The 27,244-nt window shown below is 42.1% G+C and overlaps 1 protein-coding gene across 15 annotated transcripts in view; it reads right to left on the bottom strand.

Moving 5' to 3' along the window:
* The window catches only part of LOC132398621 (suppressor of tumorigenicity 7 protein homolog), a 194,882-nt gene that overhangs the window by 61,644 nt on the left and 105,994 nt on the right, over nt 1-27,244 (bottom strand). Inside the window, exon 1 of one of the 15 annotated variants that reach the window (XM_059978294.1) lies at nt 9,340-9,358. The exons of the other annotated variants lie outside the window; for them this stretch is intronic. Within the exon in view, the coding sequence (XP_059834277.1) occupies nt 9,340-9,343 (4 nt within the window). The 5' untranslated portion in view covers nt 9,344-9,358. Of the gene's footprint in view, nt 1-9,339; nt 9,359-27,244 lie in introns of those variants that run through there. 15 annotated transcript variants of the gene reach the window in all.

Raw genomic sequence — 27,244 nt, 5'->3', positions numbered from 1 at the left:
CACAACATCATGGGCTGAAGGGCCTGTATTGTGCTATGGTGTTCCATATTCTAACTCAATGTGTTAAAATGAAAGACCATTCTCCCTCCTAAAACATGACAAAAGACAACATAATGCTGTACAGTTCCATTTAAATCCTGTGATATTATATGAAACTATGGAAATACACAACATGCTGTTTAGCTATTTAACGATTACAGCTCAGTTCTCAACACTATCATCCCTTAAGTAATAATCACCAAGTTTCTAAACCTGGACCTCTGTATCTCCATCTGAAACTGATTAATCAACTGCCTCATCAGGAGACCACAGTCTGTGTGGATCAGTAATAACACCTCCTCCTCGCTGATAATTAACCTCAAGGGTGTCTGCTTAAACACCATCTATAAATTTGGAGGTGATACCACTGTGTTGGCAGAATCTCAGACAGTGACGGGTTGGCGTAAAGGTGTGAGATAGATCGGATGGTTGAGTGCTGTTGCAACAACAACCTTTCACTTATCATCAGCAAGACCAAGGAATTGGTTGTGGATTTCAGGGAAGGAGAAGTCGGGAGACAACACACCCGCCCTCATTGAGGCCTCAGCGGTGGAAGGGGTGAGAAGCTTAAGTTTCCGGGTGTCAACAATTCAGAGGATCTCACCTGGTCCCTCAACACCAGCTCCATAGCAAAGAAAGCCCAGCAACATCTCTACTTTCTGCGAAGGCTGAGGAAAGTCCATCTCCCACCCCCCATCCTCATCACATTCTACAGGGGTTGTACTGAGAGCATCCTGAGCAACTGCATCACTGCCTGGTTCGGAAATTGCACCATCTCAGATCGCAAGACCCTGCAGCGGATAGTGAGGTCAGCTGAGAAGATCATTGGGACCTCTCTTCCTGCCATCATGGACATTTACACCTCAAGCAGCATTATGAAGGACCCCACGCACCCCTCATACAAACTCTTCTCCCTCCTGCCGTCTGGGAAAAGGCACTGAAGCATTCGGGCTCTCACGACCAGACTATGTAACAGTTTCTTCCCCCAAGCTATCAGAATCCTTAATACCCAGAGCCTGGACTGACACCTTGCCCTATTGTCCTGTTCATTAATTATTGTAATGCCTGCACTGTTTTGTGCACTTTACGCAGTCCTGGGTAGGTCTGTAGTCTAGTGTAGTTTTTTCTGTGTTGTCTTTATATAGTTCAGTGTAGTTCTTGTACTGTGTCATGTAACACCATGGTCCTGAAAAACATTTGTCTCATTTTTACTATGTACTGTACATATCAGTTATGGTTGAAATGACAATAAAAGTGACTTGACTTGATACAATCATGAATAAGACACATCAGTAGCTCTACTTCATTGGGATTTTGAGGAGCTTTTCTGCACTCACACGGTGGAGTGCTTTCTGACTGGTTGCATCACAGTCTGGTATGGGGGCACTAATATTTAAATATTTTCCAAAGAATTTCCCTGTTGCAGCAGATCTCTTTTCCCTCGTGTTTTTATAGCAGGTAGAAAATTCACTGATTAAATTTTTCTTTTCCTAATTTACAGAAAACTATGATCATAGAACAAAGGATTATTAAACTGCATTTATAAATAGCTAATGGTGAAATAGCTTATATATTTATAGTCAGTAGTCATTTATATCAATAGTTAATAACAAAACCTGAGAACAAGCAATAATAGGAAGACTGGAACAAATTACGGGGTCATGCGGAATAGGAAAATAATTTGGAAACAAATATCAACTCAGTTAAGTGGAAGATAATTTATCTTAGAGGAAGGACAGAGGAAAGCACATTACCTAGAGTTCTGGGTCTAAGTAGTCTAAACAAAGGGGTCATCAAGTACAAATACACCTCATACCACAGGCCACAATTTAGCAAAACCATTTAGCAAGCATATGAAGTACGGGGGTCTATTTTTAGAAGAACAGAATTGAAAAGCAGGGAAGTTATGCTCAACAGATTTCAAAAGTCAGGTAGGCCACACACAGGTGCACTGCAGACAGTTTTGGTCGACATATTATATAAAGGATACTTTCTCCTGACTGATGGAAACTCATGGATGACCTCACAGAAATATCAGAAATTACCACAGGTTTGATAAGTGGCTACAGAGAAAATGTCTTCACGTAGTGGGAAGAGTGTGACTGAAGCCACAATTATACATAGAAACACAGAAAATAGGTGCAGGAGTAGGCCATTCAGCCCTTCGAGCCTGCACCACCATTGTATGATAATGGCTGATTATCCAACTCAGAACCCTGTACCTGCTTTCTCTCCGTACCCCCTGATCCCTTTAGCCATAAGGGCCATATCTAACTTCCTCTTAAATATAGCCAATGAACCGGCCTCAACTGTTTCCTGTGGCACAGAATTCCACAGATTCACCACTCTCATACGTTGTTCACCAAGAAATCCAACTGCAAAATCAGAAGAAATTTCTTGACCTAAGCATTGGTGAGAAGATGAAACTTACTACAGGGAACAATTGAAGCAAATACTATACAAATGTTTATGGAGAGGCCAAAAATTAATGCAAAAGAGATTATGCTGACAAATACAACTGAAACCCTATGCGTGGTAGGTTGAACTGGCTGCCTGCTTCTCTGCCTTTCCACCATCTATAGTGGAAGTTTCAGGAGCATGGTAGAATTTCCTCCATTTGCCTGGACTTAAGGACCTGAGTTACAAGGGGAGAGTTGAATAGATCAGGACTTTATTCCCTGGTGTATAGGAGAATGAGAGATTTGACGGAGGTATAAAAAATTATGAGGGGTATAGATAAGGCAAATGCAAGCTTTTTCTACTGAGATTGGGTGAAACTAGAACTAGAGGTCATGGATTAAGAGTGAAATATTCAAAGAGAACATGAGGGGGAACTTTTCACTTGGAGAGAGGTGAGAGTGTGGAATGAGCTGCCTGCAGTGGTGGATGTGGGTTTGATTTCATCATTTGAGTTTGGATAGATATGGTCCAGGTGCAAGTGAATGGAACCAAGCAGAATAATAGTTTGGCATGGACTAGATGGACTTGCATGTGCTGTAGTGCTCTATGAATCTAAACATACTGACAGTTTTTAATGGGTAACTCATCTATCACCTTAAGCCTTTATTCCCTATACCAGCGATGCAAAGTCAGTACAGCGTGTACAGCGTCTGCTAAATGTACAACTGTTCCAACAGCACCTACCAAATCTGTGACTTCTGCCTCCAAGAAGGACATGGGCTTAGGAGCAACAGCAACCCGTACAGGTTTGAGATGTCAGGGACTACCTATGCATGAATCAGGAGCAAAAAAAAAATAGCTGGAAGAACCCGGGAGGTCAAGCATGATCTGTGGAGGGAAAAGAGGCGATCAATACTTTGTATATGACCCTGCTTCAAGACTGAAAGTGCAGAGCAAAGATTACCAATCATACAGATATGAGAAGGGGCCAGGAGAATCTGGAGTAATTTGGAGGCAATGTGAAGAGAATCAAGCGGGATTATTGAAGGATCAGTGTTAAAAGGTGCTTGACGGTTGACGTGAACTCAGTGGGCCAAGGGGCCCGTTTCCATGCTGAGCATCTCCGAAGACCTTGATTACAGCCACAAGAACTTGAACATAAAAGGCAGAAGGACGTGAGTTTCGATATGAAGGCTCACAATAGAACTGCCCGCCACGTTCCCCTGGTGGAGGAAATAACCACAACAAAACCAGCAACTCAACACAAAATGCTGGAGGAACTCAGCAGGCCAGGCAGCATCTATGGAAAAAAGTACAATTGATGTTTCAGGCAGGAGCTCCAGCATTTGCAGATTTTCTCTTGTGATACAATAAATCACTATGACAAAAGAAACAATTAAACTTCCTCCCACTCAAGCCATCTTTGTACTCTCTATTAACGACTATAGTAACTAAATTCAGCAGAAGTGCTCCACACATTACTTAAAGAGAAGGTAGATAAACTGAGGAAGTAGATAATCTTTTGGAAGATTGGGGTACTAAAAGCTGTGGGAAACTGGCACAGAAGAGGAGTTGAGGACCGAGACAAGTCAGCCATGGATATGTTTGAATGGTGGGGCAGGCTGGAGAGACCTGGTGATCTACTTCTCCTGCAACCCACACCAAATCCTAGAGGAATTCAGCAAGTCAGGCGGCATCTATAGAGGGGAATGAACAATCAATGTTCTAGGCCGAGACTCTTCATCAAGACAGGAAAGGCAAGGGGTAAAGTCCAGAATAAGAAGGTGGGTGGGGGGGGGGGGGAAGGAATACAAGCTGGTAGGCAATAGATGAGACCAGGTGAGACAGAAGGTGAGTGAGTAGGCGAGGGTGTGAAAGAAGAAGCTGGGAGGGGATAGTCCTACTCTCACACTGTGTCCTGATGTGTTCTTGCGATATTCAATCAGAAATGATCACCACAAGAAGGATGTGGAAGCCACAGAAAGGGTGCAGAGGAGACCTACAAGGATGTTGCCTGGACTGGGGAGCATGCCTTATGAGAATAGGTTGAGTGAACTCAGCCTTTTCTCCTTGGAGCAACGGAGGATGAGAGGTGACCTGATAGAGGCGTATAAGATGATGAGAAGTACTGATCGTTTGGATAGTCAGAGGCTTTTTCCCAGGGCTGAAATGGTTGCCACAAGAGGACACAGGCTTAAGGTGCTGGGGAGTATCAGGGGTAAGCTTTTTTTTCTGCAGAGTAGTGAGTGCGTGGAATGGGCTGCCAGCAACGGTGGTGGAGACGGATATGATAGGGTCTTTTAAGAGACCTTTGGATAGGTACATGGAGCTTAGAAAAATAGAGGGCTATGGGTAACCCTAGTAATTTCTAAGGTAGAGACATGTTCGGCACAACTTTGTGAGCTGAAGGGCCTGTATTGTGCTGTGGGTTTTCTATGTTCTATGTTTTTCTACCACTGACAGTTCACACCTGTGACCAGCCCTGTTCTCATCACTTCTTTTTGTATTACTTTTGTCAATTTGATGAGCAGAAACTAACACTTACCTGTATCTTTTGGCTTCCCTTTACTGGCAAGCCAGTCTATTCTAAACCCGCTCCTCACAGGAAACAGACTGCATGTTTAACATCAAATAATTGATAACTAATAGCTCCGAGTTTTGGGCCCACTACTATCAACCCCTTTTCCAGCCATATGATCAAGCTTGTAAAAAAAAGCGTGGCACCGAGATCACCTCCCTAGAATCTCCCCTTGCCCAAAGACTTCCCAGACCATCTAAACAATGACCTTACTATGAGGTCTTGTCCAAAGAAATCTGAATTCCATATCCATGCCAACCAATTACCACAGAGACCCCGTATAAAGCCATTTACCTCCTACAGTCCAATCCTCAGATTCTGGTTACACTTTCTCCTCACCTTTAATAACCATCCAACCTTCAGCCTTCTGGGAATCTCCCTCAAATTTCCTCCTTGAACTTTATACGTGTTCACATTTGAAAATGTTCTCACAAACCACACTACTGCCCAAGCCCTTGCGACTTTCCCTCGTCATTACACTCATAAAACTAAGTCCATTCTCAACTACTGCCAAAGTATGGCGCCTTGAAACATCTGTTTCTCACTGTAAAGTGTTGCGTCATTCCAAGTTGTTGTTATCACCAAGTGCACTGAGCTCTGTAAAACACACTGTAAAATCCTCTGTTAATCCTATTCAGATCCCCTTCCTTATTCAAGTAACACATCTGTAGCCCTGGCTTCTTGTCAGGCTCAGTTAAATTGGAGAAGGGTAGGCTTGTTTTCCCCAGCAAAATACAGAAGGAAATCTATTACAAGAGAGTCCAAGAACACACGAGATGTCACAAGGACAAGTGAAATGGAAATGTAAAAGGCCTCTTTGATGCCAGAAGGTTTCCAAGGGTGTAATTAAATCACAGTATTGTAGCAACTTGTAAAGAACATGTCGGAGGAGTTACAGGAACTCGGAGATAAGTCAAATGAGGGATTTGTTGACTTGGATACAAATATTAAATCCAGCTCTTCTATTAAGTCAGGGAACTCTGTATGCCATTATGATGAAGAATGAAGAAGGTCCCACATTTCTGCTTCATTTACCCTGCATTCCTCCTCTATTCCTTCTCTGCTAACAGACCAGCAAGAACTTAAGTTTACATACTGCTCTTCATATGCTCGGAAATCCCAAAGTATTTACCACTAATTAATTAGGCTGCAGATGTCAACCATGCAAATTCATTGATGAAATTTACACATCTGGGCAATTCTACCGTTAAGCCTGCTCTAAACAACTGAGATTGAATTCATTCACATATTTCATGCTGAATTATCTTCCACTGCTTGCACTTCTATGGAAAATATTCAGCTTAAAATGGGACTAGTTTCAGTCATACATTCAGTGCCATTCTATCTTAAGCTCTTTGTATTTTGAGTAAAACATATGTGAATAAACCCAGATTTACATCCAACTTTTGGGCAGATACAGTGTTGTCAAAAAGACTGAATTAACGTAGTTCTGTCACCAGAGAAACATAAGAAACTTATGGAAACAAACGGCAAATATCTACAAGCAACAGTGAGAAGACAGCAAGCAAACTGATTGTGTGTTTTATTGGGAAATGTTTGTTCAAGTAGGGCAATGAGTCTTTTGCAACCAGCGGAACAGGGAGATAGAATCTTGGTTAAATATATCATTAATGCATCCCAGCAATGCTCCACTGCCTCTGTACTAAAGTACCAGGCTAGATGAAATGGTGAAATCGTTCAAATAGTGTTTGTCCAGTCAACCTGTAATCTAAAGGGAAACATTACCATGAAGCCAAGCTGACAAGCATGACATAATGTAAACAAAATCATTTATTGATGATCCTTTAAAAAGGCTCGGTGAAGAAATTCTGCGTGTGTGTGTGTGTGTGTGTGTGTGTGTGTATAAGAGAGAAAAACAGACAAAGAAAGAGAGAGAGAAAAAAGAGAAAGAGAAACACAGCATGGAAACAGGCCTTCGGCCCAACTCAACCATGCTGACCAAGATGCCTACCTGAGTTATTTATTGAGATTTCAGGTAAGTGAAAGAGATTTTGGAAAAAAAAATAGAAAAGGAGAGATTTCAGATGAAAATCATGTGATATATTTTCGATGCTAAAGCTGGACGAATCGTACTTAGTGCCATTTTTGAATTATCACAACAAATTGATAAGATAATTAAGTCAAGTCACTTTTATTGTCATTTCGACCATAACTGCTGGTACAGTACATAGTAAAAATGAGACAAATGTTTTTCAGGACCATGGTGTTACATGACACAGTACAAGAACTACACTGAACTATATAAAGACAACACAGAAAAAACTACACTAGACTACAGACCTACCCAGGACTGCATAAAGTGCACAAAAACAGTGCAGGCATTACAATAAATAATAAACAGGACAGTAGGGCAAGGTGTCAGTCCAGGCTTCGGGTATTGAGGAGTCTGATAGCTTGGGGGAAGAAACTGTTATATAGTCTGGTCGTGAGAACTAATTATAGTTAGATTATGTAGGTATAACCCTCTCATGGTCAGAAACCAGAGTATTACAGAAGATTAGTTTGGCGCAGTATTGTGGGCTGAAGGTGCTGTACTGGCCTATGATCCAGCAGTTTGAAGCTGGAACCCTTCACAAGAGGCAGCAATGGAAGTTCAAATAATCCTCCAGGTTATTGCAAATGATTAAACAGATTTATACTCTGAACCCAAAGCCAAAGAAAGTGATGCTGCTCTAAACCAGTTGGTACCATTCCTGATGGTTGAGGGCTAATAACTGTTCCTACACCAAGTTCAGGCACCCGTCAACCATCAAGCTCTTGTACCAGTGGGGTTGAATTGACTCAACTTCACTCGCTCCATCACTGAAATGTTCCCACAACCTACTGGTATGGACTCATTTTCAAGGACTCGGCATCTCATGTCCGAGATATTTATTGCTTATTTATTATTATTATTATTATTATTATCTTCTCTTTTGTATTTGCACAGTTTGTTGTCTTTTACACATTGGTTGTTCATCCACCCAGCTGGGTGAGATCTTTCATTGATTCTATTATGGTTGTTGGATTTGCTGAGTACATTCACAAGAAAACGGATCTCAGGGTTGTACAGTACATGGTGGCATACATGTATTTTGATAATAAATTCACTTCAAACTTATTTGCTTATTTAAATAGCTGAAATCCTGTAAGTTATGGCAGAGAAACAGTCACATTGTACAAGATGTTCTCACAAAGCCCATAAGAATGGTTGGTGCAGGCAACTAAACAACTAATCAGGAGATACTGTGTTATGAAGGGCAACAGCAGCGAGGAGCAAATGGATCAGAAAGAAATCTGAAGAAAGCTGGATGACTTGAAACTATCATCAGCAAGAAGTTTCCAGTAGGTGATCCAGCTCAACATAGTGAGTTCCTACCATCACCAAAGCCGATCTTTAGCCACTTTGATTGACTCCACGATTTAAGAAACAGGTGAATGAACCAGGTACATCAAAAGCAATATGTCCTGACAGCATCCTCTCCGTGAACATGACAGCCTGTGTGGTGATAGTTCCCTTAGCTGCAGACTTCTAATCCAATAAACAGACAATGGTGCATTTAAAAGTCAGAATGGCATACAACTTAAAGGGAAGTTTACTGATGGCAGTGTCATTGAATGTGAAAGGAAAGCGATGAGACACTCCCTTTTTGGAAATAAGCACTTTACTTGTGACCTATTGACTCAAATCTGCTTTGTTTTAGCTGCAAAGCAAACACCTTATAAGAAGGCAGGGTTCAGTAACAGATGCAATTTATCCGCAGAATCCTTGCACTTATTAAATACTGCTATACCTCTACCTCGGAGAAATTCTGCTTCCACCACCCTTTCAGAATGAATTTTCTAAAGATTCGTGACACTTTTGCCTCACTTCTGTCCCAAAGGGGTGACCCCTTTTTTTTTTAAAAAAAACACTGTCATCTAGTTTATATCTGCAAGATGATCACCACAAACCGCCTGTCAAGATTCCACTGGATCATACATGTTCAATGAAGCCCATTCTCATTTTTTAAAACTCCAGTGGGTATAACCTTATCAAGTCGAATCTTTCCTGCCAATGATAGGTATTACTGCATGAAACCTTCGTGAACTGCTTCCAATGTGTTAATGTCCTTCGTTAAATAAGCTGACCAATGCTGTAGACAGTATTCCAGGTGTTCTCACCAATGCCTTATATTAATGAACATAAATTCCCTGTTTATGTATTCAGTTCCTCAGAAGAGTTATTTTTAATTTTAGAGATACATTATAGTAACAGGTCCTTCCGGCCCAACAGCCCTGTGACACCCAATTACACCCATATGACTAATTAACTTACTGACCCATACATACATCTTTGTAATGTGGGAGGAAACCCACGTGGTCATGGGGAGCAACACACACAAAATGCTGGAGGAACTCGGCAGGCCAGGCAGGCAGCATCTATGGGGAAAAAAAGTACAGTCGACGTTTCAGGCCCAGATCCTTCTGAAGGACAGGAGAAATAAAAAGATGAAAAGTAGATTTAAAAGGTGCGGAGAGGGGAGAGAGAAACACAAGGTGATCGGTGAAATTGGGAGGTAAAGGGATGAAATAAAGAGCTGGAAAGTTGATTGCTGAAAGAGATAAAAGGCTGGAGAAGGTGAAATCTGATAGGAGAGAACAGAGAGGCATGGAAGAAAGAAGAGAGGAGCACCAGATGTTGGTGAGGGGCAGGCGAGAAGATAAGGTGAGAGAGGGAAAAGGGGATGGGAAATAGTGAAGAGGGAGGGCTTTACCAGAAGTTCGAGAAATCGATGAGAATGTACAAACTCCTTACAGACAACATCAAGAACTGAACCCAGGTCACTGGTGCTGTAACGTGTTACACTAACTACGCTACAATGCTGTCCAATTTATGACTGGAATCAAGCACCGCAAAGCCAGCTACGTAAATACTACCAACAAAGCAGGCCAGGTGCTGGACAATCTGCAGAAGTAATTCATTTCCTAATTCCATGAACATTCCACCATTCAGGAATGTTGCAAATTCAGTAATTCAGGAAAACCATTCCACAAGTTTAGGAGTATAATGGAATAGGGTCACTTATGGGATGCATGCAATTCCAATATTCAGGATGCATAAAAAACCCAAAGTATCCTAGTTGAACTGATTCACCAACTTAAATATAACTATTCATGATCTCTTCCACCAGCAGCAGTCCACTGCCACACATGAGGCTGCTTAACAAGCTACGAGCTCTTGGTATTACAGGAAAGATCCTAGCATGGATAAAGCAGTGGCTAAAGGGCAGGAGGCAAAGAGTGGGAATAAAGGGAGCCTTTTCTGGTTGGCTGCTGGTGACTAGTGGTGTTCCACAGAGGTCTGTGTTGGGATCAATTCTTTTTATGTTATATGTCAGTAATCTGGATGATGGAATTGATGGCTTTGTTGCAAAGTTTGCAGATGATAGGAAGAAAGGTGGAAGGCAGGTAGCTTTGAAGAAGTGGAGAGGCCACAGGAAGACTTAGACAGATTAGAAGAATGGGCAAAGAAACAGCGGATGGAATACAACGTCACAAAGTGTATGGTCATGTACTTCGGTCAAAGAAATGAAAGGATTGACTATTTTCTAAATGGAGAGAAAAAAGAAAAAAAAGAGGCACCAAGAGACTTGGGAGTCCTTGTGCAAGATTCCCTGAAGGTTAATTTGCAGGTTGAATCTGTGGTGAGGAAGGCAAATGCAATGTTAGCATTCATTTCAAGAGGACTAGAATATAAAAACAAGGGTGTACTCTTGAGACTCTATAAAGCACTGGTGAGGTCTCACTTGGAGCATTGTGAGCAGTTTTGAGACTCATGTCTTAGAAAGGATGCGCTGAAACTGGAGAGGGTTCAAAGCAGGTTCACAAAGATTATTCTGGGATTGTTTGGCTTATCATATAAAGAGCATTCAATGCCTCTGCGCCTGAATTCACGAGAATTCAGAAGTATGAGGGGTGACCTCATTAAAAGCTTTCAAATGGTGAAAGGCCTTGATAGAGTGGATGTGGAGAAGATATTTCCTATGGTGAGAGAGTCTAAGAGCAGAGGACACAGCCTCTGAATAGAGGGGTGTCCTTTTAGAACAGAGATGAAGAGGAAATTCTTTAGCCAGAGTGGTGAATCTGTGGAATTCTTTGCCACAGACAGCTGTGGAGGCCAAGTCTTTACATATATTTAAGGAAAAGGTGGATAGATTTTTGACTAGTCAGGGTATGAAGGCATAAAAGGGGTAAAGCAGGAGAGGAAAATTGGATCAGCCATGATGAAATGGTGGAGCAGACTCAATGGGCCAAAATGGCCTAATTATCACCATAAACTCTCACCCGTACATTAGCAACTCACCATGCTTTCTGGACAGCCTGACCCCAGTTTATGATGACGTTATCCATAAATACCAGGGCAAGTAGTACAAAACAAATGTCATCAATTTCAAGATTCCTCTAAGTAACACAGTACCTTAATACAGAAGTATATTTTCATTCCTTCAGCTTAACCACAGTATGAAATCAAACAGATGGCTCATCACCATTTTCTGAAGATGACTGAAGGGTTAAGAAATGCTGGCCCTTCCAATTAAAGCCAACTCCTCATGAATAAATAATACGATATAAAATAGTACATGCTGCAGTGCTCAAAATATGTCCTCTACCTCCTGACTTTTGTTTTGTCTTTGTCTGCTTTGTCTTCCAGTCCTTTAGGTCAGGAATGAATGATAAATATATCACTAAAAATGAAGGTTAATCAAATTCAAAGCTTTGAGTGTGAGCTAAACTATCACCTGCCAAATCACAAACAAGGCACTTGTTGCATTCTATCATTGTTGACATCTGCAATCAATTCATTCCAATTGCAGAATTTCAATGAACCCATATTTGCTGTCAAAATAACAATGAGATTAATGGAGTTCTCTGTTATTTATGCCTAAATATCGTAGCATCATCAGGCGAGGATCTATACTTTCAGTACGGATAGGGGAATCTGATTGGGAGAAACTACCCTGGTTGGGGAAATTGTGGATTAGTGTATAAACTTTAAAGGCCTTTCAGAAATGAACACATTCCTACACCTAAGACCATAAGACAAAGGAGCAGAAGTCAGCCATTCGGCCCATCGAGTCTGCTCCGCCATTTCATCATGAGCTGATCCAATCTCCCCTTTAGTCCCATTCCCCCGCCTTCTCACCATAACCTTTGATGCCCTGACTACTCTGATACCTATCAATCTCTGCCTTAAATACACCCAATGACTTGGTCTCCACTGCCCCCATTGTCAACAAATTCCATAGATTCACCATTCTCTGGCTAAAATATTTTTTTTCGCATCTCTGTTCTGAATGGGCATCCTGCAATCCTCAAGTCATGTCCTCTCGTACTAGACTCCCCCACCACGGGGGACAACTTTGCCACATCCATTCTGTCCATGCTTTTCAACATTCGAAATGTTTCTATGAGGTTCCCCCCTCATTCTTTTAAACTCCAAGGAGTACAGTCCAAGAGTGGTCATACGTTAACCCTCTCATTCCCGGAATCATTCTAGTGAATCTTCTCTGAACCCTCTCCAATGTCAGCACATCCTTTATTAAATAAGGAGCCCAAAACTGCACACAGTATTCCAAGTGAGGACTTCCAGTGCCTTATAGAGCCTCAACATCGCATCACTGCTCCTATACTCTATTCCTCTAGAAATGAATGCCAAAATGGCATTCGCCGCCTTCACCACCAACTCAACCTGGAGGTTAACCTTAAGGGTATCCTGCACAAGGACTCCCAAGTCCCGTTGCATCTCAGAACTTTGAATTCTCTCCCCATTTAAATAATAGTCTGCCCGTTTATTTCTTCTACCAAAGTGCATGACCATACACTTTCCGACATTGTAATTCATTTGCCACTTCTTTGCCCATTCCCCCAATCTATCCAAAACTCTCTGGAGACTCTTGTTTCCTCAGCACTACCAGCCCCTCCACCTATCTTTGTATCATCAGCAAACTTAGCCACAAAGCCATCTATTCCATAATCCAAATCGTTGATATACAACGCAAAAAGAACCAGCCCCAACACAGACCCCTGTGGAACACCACTGATAACCAGCAGCCAACCAGCATGGGATCCCTTTATTCCCACTCTCTGTTTCCTGCCAATCAACCAACGCTCTACCCACGTATGTAACTTTCCCATAATTCCATGGGCTCTTATCTTGTTTAGCACCCTCATGCGTGGCACCTTGTCAAAGACCTTCTGAAAATTCAAATACACAATATCCACTGCATCTCCTTTGTCTAGCCTACTTGTAATTTCCTCAAAAAATTGCACTAGGTTTGTCAGGCAGGATTTTCCTTTAAGGAAACCATGCTGAGTTCTGCCTATCTTGTCATATGCCTCCAGGTACTCCGTAACCTCATCCTTGACAATCGAGTCCAACAACTTCCCAACCCCCGATGTCAAGCATAAAATGGTGGAAAAGGTTTGCAAAGTCCTTTCACAGAAAGAAAAACTGATCTTAGGGTAAGAATTAATTTTACATCTAAATCTGATAGCTTTTCGTTGGCCAAAGTACTAAGGGATACGGAGCTAAGATGGGTACATGGATCTGTGTCATGGTAGAGTAAATGTCCCACTACAGAGCAGATTGGGCTTCAAAGGCTGGATCTGCTATACCCAGTCAGGGCAGTGTGGCAGTCAGTACAGTGACAGCTGTGAGATATGAGCTCAGTTCCCACCACCGTTTGGAAAATGTTTGACCTTTTTTCCCCCGTGACTGAGTGAGTTTCTACCAGATGCTCCAGTTCCCTCCCACACTCCTAAAGACGTGTAGGTTAAGGTTAAGTGAGTCGTGGGCATGCTCTATGGGCGCTGGAAGAATGGCGACACTAGAGACTGCCCAGAGCCCATCTTCAAATGAGTTGGTCATTGCTGCAAACACCGTTCTTTTCGAAGATTCGATGTACAGATAACCCAATCTAATCTAATTTTTAAATCATTAATAAGAATGTTGCTTTTTCTGATTTAGATTCACGGAATTGGCATTCCACCCTCTCTCATCGACATGCACCGAGCAATAGGAAGTTGCTATTTTTATATGGTTTTAACTGCTGGGGGTATTTACGATTAATAACAACATGCATTAAAAAATTTGCACAAATGGGACTATGCTACTGGCTGAAGGGATGGAGCTACTGTAGCATTTGTTGTCCATCTCCACTCCCCCAATACCAAAGATGAGCTGTTAACGGGGGACGTTGTTAATATTGGACGGGGGGGGCAATAAAGCATCAACCGTTACAGGTGGGCTGAACCAAAAATAAGTAAAACCAGATAATGGCACCAGCTTCCCTTTCTTGAGGGGTATTTATCTAGGGAAGTGATTACTATGAAAATCCAGGGTGTTATGGTTATCAATACTAACAAACAGCTTTTTATTCCAGATACATTTAGTTAACTTGTCTCTAAATGTTAGTCCAGTAATTTAACCACTAAGCTGTGCTATCCAATAGTCATAATTACTCCCAATCAACCTCTCCAGCAGTGTAAATTAACTATCTTATGTAAGGAGTCTCATTCCTTTATTTTTCCTTGCCAAGTTTAAGAAATGTCATTTAAAATTTAATTATTTATTTCTGCCTCATCCTTCTCTCTATCTAATGGTTCACTCTTTAGTTTTCCTTCCCAGTTAAACAATGACTTTTTCCACTCCCTGTCTCCAGTTTTGTCTGTTTATCTCTCCTTCCTGAACCTTACTGGTAAAAGTCCTGCATGTTTCTCCCTTCTCTCAGCTGTCACTTCCAGCAACTTCTATGACAAAAAGTCTTCTGAGCTGCAGAGCTCATGTATACCTAGGTGACAACAGGTGTCTGGAGATGCCCTGGTCCAGCAACTTCTGATCTATTGGTTCAAATTCAGCATTCAACTTGTAGTACAGGGATCACGAACCTTTTTTTGCACCGTGGACCGGCTTAATATTGACAATATTCTTGTGGACTGACCGATGGGGGGTGGAGGGCTGGAATATAGGTGATAAATCAACTATAAGTCATTTATAAGTGGCTAATACACTCAATTTTGTTTCTAAACGGGTTTATGTAACGAATTTAATATTAAACACACCGCGCACATTTTCCTCACATGAATATGGTGATAAGTCAATTATAACTCACTTATAAGTTAATAGCATCGTAACATGTTAAGTAACGTTTGGATATTAAACACACAGTGCGTATTTTCCTCGTCTGAACATATAAGATCATTGCAACACACCAGTGAAAGGACAAGGTAAGGGCTGGAGGTCCCTGTCCCGGGGCTGTGGCGATCACAGTCCGGAGAGAGCGACCAACCGAACAAGGAGTGCGACGGCATGTGCCCACCCCCCTTGTAGGTGGGTAGTATTCATCGGCCTGCAAAAGTTTGGCTCGAGGGATGACTTTGAGTAGATCGCAGCACGGCAGCTGCTCTGCTACTTATGAAACCCTGAGCCTGAATTAGGTCCTTTGTGAATATTTTAGTACCGGGTTCCTCACGAACATTCGGTGTGCTAAACAGGTTTAGAGGCGGCGCCCATCTGTCTGCGCTCCAGGCCAGCAGCAACGGCACTTCTCGCTGGCCGCACGAGGTGGCCGATTACCGGAGGCCAATCAGTGATCCCTGGCACGAGGGTATCACTGCGTTTAGGCAACTGATGACATCGCGTTGGTAATGACCTCGCGTGCGTTCAAGTTCAACAGTGGGCGTGACAGGGAACGAGGAAAGGTGCAGCTGACTCATATCATTTCATATCACCAAATCATATCGGTTCCTCGCACATGCTTTGCGGCCCGGTGGTTGGGGACCACTGTTGTAGTATGTTGCAAGAGAACAGCCTACAAACCTCCTGCCTTGAGAAGCAGGATTACTGGAAATGTTTCCAGAGTTGCCTAAGACTCAAAAGGAAAAGAACATTAATTAATACAAAATTATCACAGAAGTGCGTTGTTTTAAGTATTTTGCTCTAATAATACTTTTCACAAACAAGACCATCTTTCTGCTAAATGCTGCTCCAGTAATATGATTACAAATGAGTCAAATAGCAAACTCATCTGCTGCAGCAAAGCATCCTGTAATTATCTGCAAACTGATAAAGCTAAACCAGCATTTGAAGACAAGCACAATGCATAACAATCCGATGGATAAAACTACAGGAAATCTGGCACAATGGGAGAGTTTCATAAAATGCATTCTGAACAAAAATACCTCAGGTTTATGTATTAAATAACAGACTTCTGATAATTGATAACAACATCTATTATTTGCCTTTGGTATATTCTTCAGGTAGTTTGACAGGAACAATCCACTTTCCAATACTAATTTAACACTTTCAATATGCTTCATTTCCACATTGTACAACTCTATTGCAGCTCAGTGGATTTTGGTTTGCTTTCAGTCTCGGGGAAAGTTGATGATTTGGCTTAACTTGCTGCTTGAACTAGCTCTGTATAGCAAAACCTATACTTGATAAGAGAATTCAGATTCAGATTCAGATTATTGTCATTTAGAAACCACAAATGCAATGCAGTTAAAAAATGAGACAACGTTCCCCCAGAATGATATCACAAAAGCAAATGACAAAACAGACTACACCAGAAAATCCACGTCACGTTTGGCAATCCCCAATCCATTGTTCGGAGAGGCTGCTGCATATTAATATCGCGCTACCGTCAAAAACCAGACCAAAAACTAAAGCTACAAGACCTGCACAAAACTACATAATTACAACATATAGTTACAACAGTGCAAACAATAGCATAATTGATTTAAAAAAAACAGACCATGGGCACAGTAAAAATAGTCCAAGATGTTAAAGGACTGTAAGTTCAAAAGAAATCACCACAGTTTCCACAAGTCCCCAGGGTCCCAACAGACCTGCCATCCCACGCCGGTGGTAGAAGGGAGTACCCCCGCTATGGACTTCAAGGCGCCGCCCGACTCAGCCTCGCAGACGCAGCACACACCGAAAGTGACCCGAGTCTGTCGAACCTCCGAGCTGACAACCATCCCCTCCGGCACAGCTTCTCCGAGCTCCATCCTATGCCGAGCGTATTAAGACGGCCCCGCCAACGGCCATCGGAGAAGCGACCCCGAGGACTGGGGGCCTGTTCTTCCCAGCGGAGTTCCGGACCTCACAGTAGCAGCAGCAACGAAGAAGGTCTTCCTGGAATTTCCTGATGTTTCTCCATGCTTCCACATCCGTTTTCAATCGATTATGATTGTGCACGGCACCTCACTTCACAAATAACAGATAATCAGTTCCGGAGTGGCCACTGCAAGCCACGTCGGGCCGCCATCTTGGATCAATTTGCTATTTGATGCAATCAGTTGCCAACTGTTTGCCCTTTGCCATCTTGAAAGCCTTAAGATCTGCAGTTTTATATCATTCCTTTTACCCTGTCTTTAAAACTTGGCACTAAAATGTGTCCACCTGTGTGTAATCTTTTTAAATGTCATGAAGATGAAAATAAAAAGACACGGCCAGGCTTCTTGTTCCAAACATCTTACTCTCTTCCCCCCCCCCCCAAAACATTCAATCAAAATGCCTATTAAAAGAATTTGTGCACTAACTATTAATAACATCATTTAGAAAAAAATTGCTTACAAGTACGATAAACAATATCAAAACACTGCAAAGCTGAAAATCCAAAAATAAATTCAGCAGGTCAAGCAGCATCTGTGAAAAGAGAAACGGTAATATTTCAGATCAATGGCGTACTGGCTTTAAACTATCAGTGCACTTCAAGGGAATTAAAGTCTTTCTCTTACATTTTAGTGAAGGAGTCAACAGTGGAATCCTATCAGATTCTTTCTACTCCAGCCCTTGACCGTTTCCACTCCTGCATCTCCTTTGTCTACCTTGCTTATAATTTCCTCAAAAAATTGCAGTAGGTTAGTCAGGCAGGATTTTCCTTTCAGGAAACCATGCTGGCTTTGGCCTATCTTGTCATGTGCCTCCAGGTATTCCATAATCTCATCCCTAACAATCGTTTTCAACAACTTCCAGGATAACAGGTCTATAGTTTCCTTTCTGCTGCCTGCCACCATTCTTAAGTAGTGGAGTAACATTTGTAATTTTCCAGTCATCCAGTACAATGTCAGAGTCTATCAACTCTTGAAAGATCCTTGTTAATGCCCCCACAACTTCTCCAACTACTGCCTTCAGAACCCGAGGGTGCATTCCATCAGATCCAGGAGATTTATCCACCCTCAGACCATTAAGCTTCCTGAGAACCTTCTCAGTAGGAATGTTCACTGCACATACTTCGTTTCCCTGACACTCCTGAATGTCCGGTATACTGCAGACGTCTTTCACTGTGAAGACTGATGCAAAATATGCATTCAGTTCCTCTGCCATCTCTGCGTCTTTCATTACAGTATCTCCAGCATCATTTTCTATTGGTCCTATATCTACCCTCACTCTCTTTTACCCTTTATATATTTAAAATGCTTTTGTGGTGACCCACTTTCCAGCACACTCGAACCAGCTCACAAAATGGCGCGCACCGGCAGAGAGGCCGGCTCCAAAAAGGGCGCCAGGCCTTCTTCAGCAGCAAGGGGAAAAGCCCGCGCACGGGATGGGACTGTGAATATGCGCCCCTTATAGCATTCCTGCCCGGGGAGGGCGGAAACAGGAAGACTTAAAAGCGAGGCCGCGAAGTTTGAATAAATCTTTTACGCAACTGCAACTTACCGTCTGTGTGTCGTTATTCCAGTGCTGTGTGTAGCACACCGCTACACTTTTAGTATCTTCTTTGATATTAGTCTCAGCTTCCTTTCATAATTCATCTTTTCCTTCCTAATGACCTTCTTAGTTTCCTTCTGCAAGTTTTTAAAAACTTCCCAATCCTCTATCTTCTCACTAGCTTTGGCTGCCTTGTATGCCCTCTCTTGATTTTACTTTGGCTCTGATTTCACTTGTCAGCCACAGTAGTGTCCTTCTTCCATTCAAAAATATCTTCTTCTTTGGAATATATCTGTCTTGCACCTTCCTCACTTCTCACATAAACTCCAGCCACAGCAGCTCTGCTGTCCTTCCTGCTGGTGTCCCTTTCCAGTCAACCTTGGCCAGTTCCCCTCTCATGCCATGGTAATTTCCTTTATTCCACTGAAATACCAACACATTGGACTTAAGTTCCACCTTCTCAAATTTATAAGTGAACTCAATCATATTGTGATCACTGTTCCCTAAGGGTTCCTTAACAAGCTTTCTTATCACCTCCGGATCATTGCACAACACCCCATCCAGCACCGCGGATCCCCTAGCGGGCTCAACGAGCTGTTCTAAAAAGCCATCCCTTAGATATTCTACCAATTCTCTCTCTTGAGGTCCAGTACGTGCCTGGTTTTCTGAGTATGCAGATATGCAGCTATCATCTGCAAATTGTAAAAACAGTGTCTGATGTTAGGGGAGTCTGGGTTCTGGAGGGGATTTGACAAAAATCAATTGCTTGTTCAAGCTACAGATAAATTCCACTCCAGTAAGAAAAAGTGGCATGTCACTCAGGGACTTGTGTTAATATAATTCTATGACTGTATATGCTATTGTAACAAAGGTCAAGAAGTCTTTTGGTGCTAATGACATAATCTAATTTGACTCCAATCGGCACCAGGATTTGCTCTGTGATGGCGCCAATGTTTTACATTTAAATCACATTTTGCCTGGCACCCTGTGACAGATGTTTAATGTTAGTGAATTCTTGAGGGCTGGCAAATTTGAGAAGCATTCTCCTGAATGATGGGGTCAAAGGCTTTTTGAGAAAGCCAAGTGCATGGTTAATCCTGCTCTCTGCATCTTTGCCAAGGGAAAATCATGCCCATTATATATCACTGGTTGGTAGTGGAAAGGGTTATAAAGCAGATAAGACTGTTCCCGTCCACAAAGAAGAATTCACATGAGTCACTTCATGTAAGTACCTAGCAGAAATTTTGACGGTTCTTCTCTGCCTGGGGACTCTTACTAAAGATTCTGCAATGCTCCAAAAGCTGTCTCAGTTGAGCTCACTCGTGTTATAGAGGAGAGGCTGAATATAGAACCTTCTCACCACGATGACTCAATAACTCCATACAGGTAACCTTTAGTTATTGAGCGTCAGAGAATTTTCTTCTTTGTGACCAACAATTAAAGAACAAAGAACAATACGGCACAGTACAGGCCATTTGGCCCACAATGTTGTGCCGACCCCTAAACCCTGCCCCCCCATATAACCCCCAACCTTAAATTCCTTCATATACCTCTCTAGTAGTCTCAAATTTCACTAGTGTATCTGCTTCCACCACAGACTTAGGCAGTGCATTCCATGCACCAACTACTCTCTGAGTGAAAAACCTTCCTCTAATATCCCTCTTGAACTTCCCACCCCTTACCTTAAAGCCATGTCCTCTTGTATTGAGCAGTGGTGCCCTGGGGAAGAGGCGCTGGCTGTCCACTCTATTCCTCTTAATATCTCGTATACCTCTATCATGTCTCCTCTCATCCTCCTTCTCTCCAGAGAATAAAGCCCTAACCCTCTTAATCTCTGATCATAATCCACACTCTCTAAACCAGGCAGCATCCTGGTAAATCTCATCTGTACCCTTTCCAATGCTTCCACATCCTTCCTATAGTGAGGTGACCACAACTGGACACAGTACTCCAATTGTGGCCTAACCAGAGTTTTATAGAGCTGCATCATTACCCCACGACCCTTAAACTCTATCCCTCGACTTATGAAAGCTAACACTCCATAAGCTTTCTTAACTCAATTCAAGAAAGAATTTCCTCATTTTGCATACCTCTGCCCTACAGGCCTCAGCTTGCTGCTTTCTACAAAGAAATAGCAGTCTCTGAGAAACTGGAGACGTTTTCAAGTGCTCTTACCAATGGTTTTCTACTCAGAATGCATTTTTATGAAAATTGTAGGAAGTCCTTTTCAGTCACATATGATGAACTCATTAATAGTGAAAATATCATTTGTTTCATATGGATTTCAATGAAAGTGATACTTGGTAATTCCAATCAATATCCCCTCAAATGTAAATTTAAAAGAAAAAATAGTCTATCTTTCTTTGTCCTTACAGGCTGGGCAGCAATTCAGTAAGATGACTTTCAAATGGCTCCATGAATGGCACAAAACATTCAGGAGAAAAAGATTTCCACTAACTTTCCCCTATGCTCAGCACAGCTTCCTCTCCTAGCAACTGGAGTTCACAACAAGATCTGTAGGAATATAATTTTCTGTATCTCAGGAGCCATGTCCTTGCACAGGCAGACATCAATGACTACATTTACCATTGCTTTGGATAACTGTATTAGACTGCTCAATGAACAAAATACAACATAGCTGGCACCATCTTTATGGTCTACCCAGGAGCATTGATCTCTGTCCATCCACATGCTTCAGAGTATAGACACTCTCCAAAAGGCAGATGAAGGCACTAGAAATGTGCCACAAAAGCTGCCTTTACAGAATCCTCCAACATTGAAATGATATTGGAACCAATCTCCGAATCATATTCTCAGTTTTAATCGATAAGCTCCAAAAACCTGGCCCTCTGTACCTCCTTCTGCAACTGGATCCTTGACTTCCTCACCAGGAGAACACAAACTGTGCAGATAGAAATTATCTATCTGTTCAAGTTTAATTGCCATCCAACCATACCGGAATACAGCCAAACAAAACAGTGTCACTGCAGGGCCAAGGTGCAAAACACAGTACCAACAGTCATATAGCATATATACAGCTATACACAAAAAAAAATCTCCTCCTTGCTGAGAATCAACACTGGCACACCTCAAAGAGGCCTGCTTAGCCTACTGCTCCACTCTCTCTTCACCCACAGCGTAGCTAGGCACAGCTCAAATGGCATGTATAATTTTGGTGACAGCACAACTACCGTTAGCAGAATTTCAGATGGTGACGAGGAGGCATACAGAAGTGAGATCGAGCAGCCGGTTGTCTGGTGTTGCAATAATAATCTCGCACTCAACAAGAGTAAAACCAAGGAATCAGTTGTGAAAGGGGGAAGGGAAGTCGAGGGAACACACACGTCCTCATCGAGAGATCAGAAGCGGAAAGGGTGAACAGTTTCAAGTTCCCGGGTGTCAACATCTCTGGGGATCTATCCTCGACCCAACATATTTGTGCAATTACAAAGAAGGCACAACAGTGGTTACATTTCATTAAGAGTTTGGGGGGAATTGCTATGTCAAAAAAGATACACGCTAATTTCTACAGATGTATTGTGGAGACCATTCTAACTGTCTGGTATTGAGCAACCACTGCAAAGGATTGGAAAAAGCTGCAGAGAGTTGTAAATTCAGCCAGCTCCATTATGGGTACTTGCCTCCCCGGCATCCAGAACATCTTTAAAAAGGCGGTATCCATCATTAAGGACCCCCATCACCAATGATAACCCTCTTCTCGTTTTTACCATAAGGAAGAGGTACAGGAGCCAAAAGGCACACAATGTTTCAGAAAAATTGCTATCAGATTTCTGAATGAACAATGAATCACTGAACTCTTTCTCAGTACTTTTCCCATCTCTTTTTGCACTTATTTCATTTATTTTTAGTTTTTTAAAAATTTTAATTTATAGCTTTAATTACTATGTATTGCTGCTGCAAAACAATAGATTTCATGACGTATGCTGGTGATAGTAAATCTGATTCCGATTCCTCTCCCCAGCCAACTTCCTTTTAATACACTTATAAAATACTTTGGGATTTTCCACAGCTCTTGCTTGCAAGCAATAAAGTCCCCTCATTGCCATATATTTTTTCACCGCTCCCTACACCCCCTCTGTTTGTCAGGGGCCTCCCGTTTCAATTCTCTGACCTGCCATCTGCTTTTTTTTTTCACATTAACTATCCCTTGACATCCAAGTTACCTTTGCTTTTAAGTTTATTTGAGCACTTTGTCCCCGATTTCACACCTGAATGACTCCAGGTTGGATATAAACCTGCTTGCAAGACCCCAGTCTACTTTTTAAAATCAGATCCTGCCTTCTGAAATTGAAATCAACCTTTGCGCAATTCAGTGCCTAAATTCCCAGACCATCCTGATCCCCTTCTATGTGTAAATTGAAACATGCAGCTTTATGGTTACTCTCTGCAAATTGTTCCCTCACTCACACTTCAATCACCCATCCAACTACACTCACCAGAACTAAGTTCAGTACGCCCTCCTCTCTCACAGGACTCAGTATGGATTCTAAAAGGTGTTCTGGCCATCTCCCTACACCTTTCACACTAAAACAATTCCAGTTGATTTTGAGGAGGTTAAAATTATTACTATTTAAAAATATGCAACATTCCTACCTGCAGGGTGGAAGTACGTCACCACTAAAGGAAGTGTAAGGCACTCATTACTTACGCTACCCCGCGGGTCACCCCTGGACAAGGTACTTAGCCCCGATCAGGGGCACATGAAGCCATGGGAGCAGGCGGTGGATGGTCGTGTCAGCGGCTGGTATGTATTACAATCCTGGCTACGCGACCACTGAAGCCAGGCGGACAATCTCTGAAGAGAATTGATAATGGCTGGGGTCACCCATCTTGTAAAGACACTGCCCAAAAGAAGGCAATGGCAAACTGCTTCTGTAGAAAAATTTATCAAGGACAATCATGGCAATAGACCATGATGGCCCATGTCATACAACACGGCACATAATGATGGTGATATGATGAACATTCACACCAACTCATGGGAATCCTTAGCAAGTGAGTATTCAATGAGAAGGAAGAACATCCCAGAAGACACTGAGCACCTTGAGCATCAACAATAGAGGCCATACACAAACAACCAAAAACACACCACAACCCAAGTTACCATAGCCCCATCCCACTTTCAGCAGGTCCTCTCCATTAACCTTTGGGACAAGAATGTAAGGATGTTTTCCACAGTCTTCAGGGTAAGCCTGTTAATGGTTGGCAAGGACTCAATGGGGTGAGGGGGCTGTTTCTGTTCTGTATCTCACTGTGACTCCATATATCTGCCAGATTAACACAATGGGCAGTTTAACATGGAATTCCCATGGTAAGAACTAGTGCTCCGAAGAAGCTGTTTTCATTGCAGAAAGATAAAAATCAGAGTGTTGAACACAAGACATACTGCAGATGCTGGAAATCAAACAAACACAAAGTGCTGGAGAAATTCAGGAGGTCAGGCAGCATCCATGGAGAGGAATATATAGTCGATGCCTGAGCCGAGAGCCTTCGTCGGGACTGGAAAGGGCGGGGGAAGAAGCTGGAATAAGAAGGTGAGGGGAGGGGAAGGAGCTTTGAACTAAATGTTCACCTGATGACTGAACTGATCTCACTCCACATCAGACACTGTAATGCAGGAAGAAAGTAAACCTTAAAAGGAGTTAGGAAATGAAAATAAAACTTGAAAAAAAATCAAAATGACCAGAAATTAAAATCTTAAGTTCTGCAGCAACCATCTAGTACTTCAACTTTGACCATTCCATTTACTGGAAGTCACTACTGCACCTAATTGCAACAACAAACCTGATGCTCAGGAAATGGGCTGTCAACATATTTTATAGACATCTCCCAGGAGAACAAAAGCATTTTCTAAACATATTTCACATTTACGTGCTGCATCAGTCCTTAACATCAGTCTACTTTTAGTTGGATGTGAAGTGAAATTAAGGCGGATCAGGAAGACACATCTTTAACATTTCTCAGCCCTGTTGGGTTAAAATCGTCTTGCAAGTGTTGCCATGCAAACTCACCTGCTGATGCGAAGAATTTGATCTAGATCTGTGAATATGCGAAGTTTATGCAAATCCCTGGGACCAAGCAATCTCTCAGTTTTGAGGACAGCTACTTGTGCATTCCCATCTGCTGTGGATTAGCCTGGGCTCTACAATGGATATTTGTAGGACATGGGAAAATGTCCGTTAATACACACAGTCCTAATGGGCTTGTTGTTCTTGGAAAGACCAAATTAAACATATATCCACAATCCACAAGGAGCACTAGTTCTTACCATGGGCATTCCATGTTAAACTGCCCATTGTGTTAATCTGGCAGATATATGGAGTCACAGGGAGATACAGAACAGAAACAGCCCCCTCACCCCACTGAGTCCTTGCCAACCATTAACAGCCTATTTACACTGATAAAACATCAACCTAATTTTTTTCTTCCACCCATATTCTTATCAAGTTGCTCTAGGTTCTACCATTCACCTGTACACTAGGGGCAATTCACAATTAACCTATAACCTGCATGCCTATGGGATATGGGAAAATACCTGACCATCCAGAGGAAATCCGTGCAGTTAGTGGAAGAACACCACACATGGTAAGCACCCAAGGTCATGATTGAACCTGGAACTCTGAAATTAGAGGCAACAGCTCTAGCAGGTGCATGACAATGCCACCACCCCCTCCTCCCAAACAACTGAAGTATGGTTACTAATGAAAGAGCTGAAGATGGGAGGCCCACACCACTACTCCTTGCAAAGTGTCCTGAGACTCGGATGATCCACTTCTAATCGTCACAATCATCCTCCTTAGTGACATAACGAGATTCAAACTCTCATATCTGAATCAACTGTATGGACCTTCACATATAGCACCATGCTATATATCCCCCGAACACCACTGGGTAGTGGCATTCATTTCCATTTTGGAGTGCACATTAAACAGACTGAATTTGCAAGTGTAATTCAAATCAACTGGCTGAGGCATAACATCTCAGCAGTCTCAGAAACATCCAGCTAAAATCAAACAAAACATCACTTATTTTTAATAACATGGTGAAGGTCGCACATTTTAGGGGTGCTCTTCAAATGGTTCTTGATTTTGTACACGGTGTTTTACAAATGGAAATAGAAGTGGAAGTGGATTACAGATGGGAATAGAAGTAGAAGTGGATTATAATAGGAATAGAAATGGAAGTGGATTACAAGTGGAGCGTACATGCAGCTAAATAAAAAAAAGTAAGTGCTGGAGATACCCAAAGAGAAAAGGAGAGTTAATGTTTTGAGATGATGACTTGGAAATCAAACGTTTTAAGTTGCGATGAAGGGAAGAGATAGCACGAACAAAGGTTCTGTCCGTGACAGAGTGGAGGCCAAGACGATAAGATATAGGAGCCGAATTAAGCCATTCGACTCATTGAGTCTGCTCCATCATTTCATCATGGCTGATCTATTTTACTTTTCAGCCCCAATCTCCTATCTCTCTGCGTATCCCTTCATGTCCTGACTAATCAAGAATTGATCATCATTTGCCTTAAATATACCCAATAGCTTGGCACCCGCAGCCACCTGTGGTAACAAATTCCACAGATTCACCACCCTCTGGCTAAAGAAATTCCACCTCATCTCATTTCTAAATGGACATCCCACTATTCTGATGCTATGTCCCCTGGTCTTAGACTCACCCACCATAAGAAATTTCCTCTCCACTTTTGTAACTGAATCTAAGAGATTCAGTGACACAAGTGATGGCCATAAGCACTGTAAAATCGCTGCTGAACTCTCTGCAGCAGGTGTAAACAGAAGGAATGAATGAAAACAGAGGTAAGAGGAAGATAATAATTTGCCTAAGTTGTGACATATGAAACATGGCAGATGCAGCAAATTTGAATGCAAGACCAAGTATGCTCCGTAGGTAAGGCAGAATCTGGGGGGGGGGGGGGCAGGAAAAAGCAAATCTAATGTTACAAGTTGATGACATCTCATCAGGACTGGTTAGTTTTGGTACAATCTGTTCAGGGCTGGTGATCTGAAATTGTTAAATTCAATGTTAAATCCTGAAGGTTGTAACATAGTATGCTGGAAAATGAGGTGTTTCCCTCAAGATTAAGTTGGGCATGCTTCAAGCACTATGAGACCAGAGGAGGGACTGGGATGGAGGATTAAAATGAAAACCAAATGGAGCTCAGGACTATCCTTGCAAACTGAATGCAGGTGTTCTGAAAACCAATCTTCATTTGGTTCCTCCAACAGAGGTGACCATATTCCCAAGCATCAAATGCGTTCCTAAATAGGAAAAATAAGTCTCAGGGAGAGACTTACAGCATTGATGACAGGTGCAGCAAGGTACAGTTTTTGGCAAAAGTTGTACTTTATGTGTCAAGGCACAACCGATCTCTAAAGCAAGTCTAATCAACGTTATCATGTGAAATCTGATCCACATCAAGCCAATTACATCATTGTATTAGCTGCTTTAAGCATATTAGCAGATTTACAAAGAATTAGATCATTTAATAAC

The sequence above is a fragment of the Hypanus sabinus genome, chromosome 8, assembly GCF_030144855.1.
Source record: "Hypanus sabinus isolate sHypSab1 chromosome 8, sHypSab1.hap1, whole genome shotgun sequence".
In the NCBI taxonomy this organism is placed as follows: Eukaryota; Metazoa; Chordata; class Chondrichthyes; order Myliobatiformes; family Dasyatidae; genus Hypanus; species Hypanus sabinus.
The sequence above is the reverse complement of the archived record's forward strand: the minus strand, read 5'-3'. Positions and strand labels throughout refer to the sequence as shown.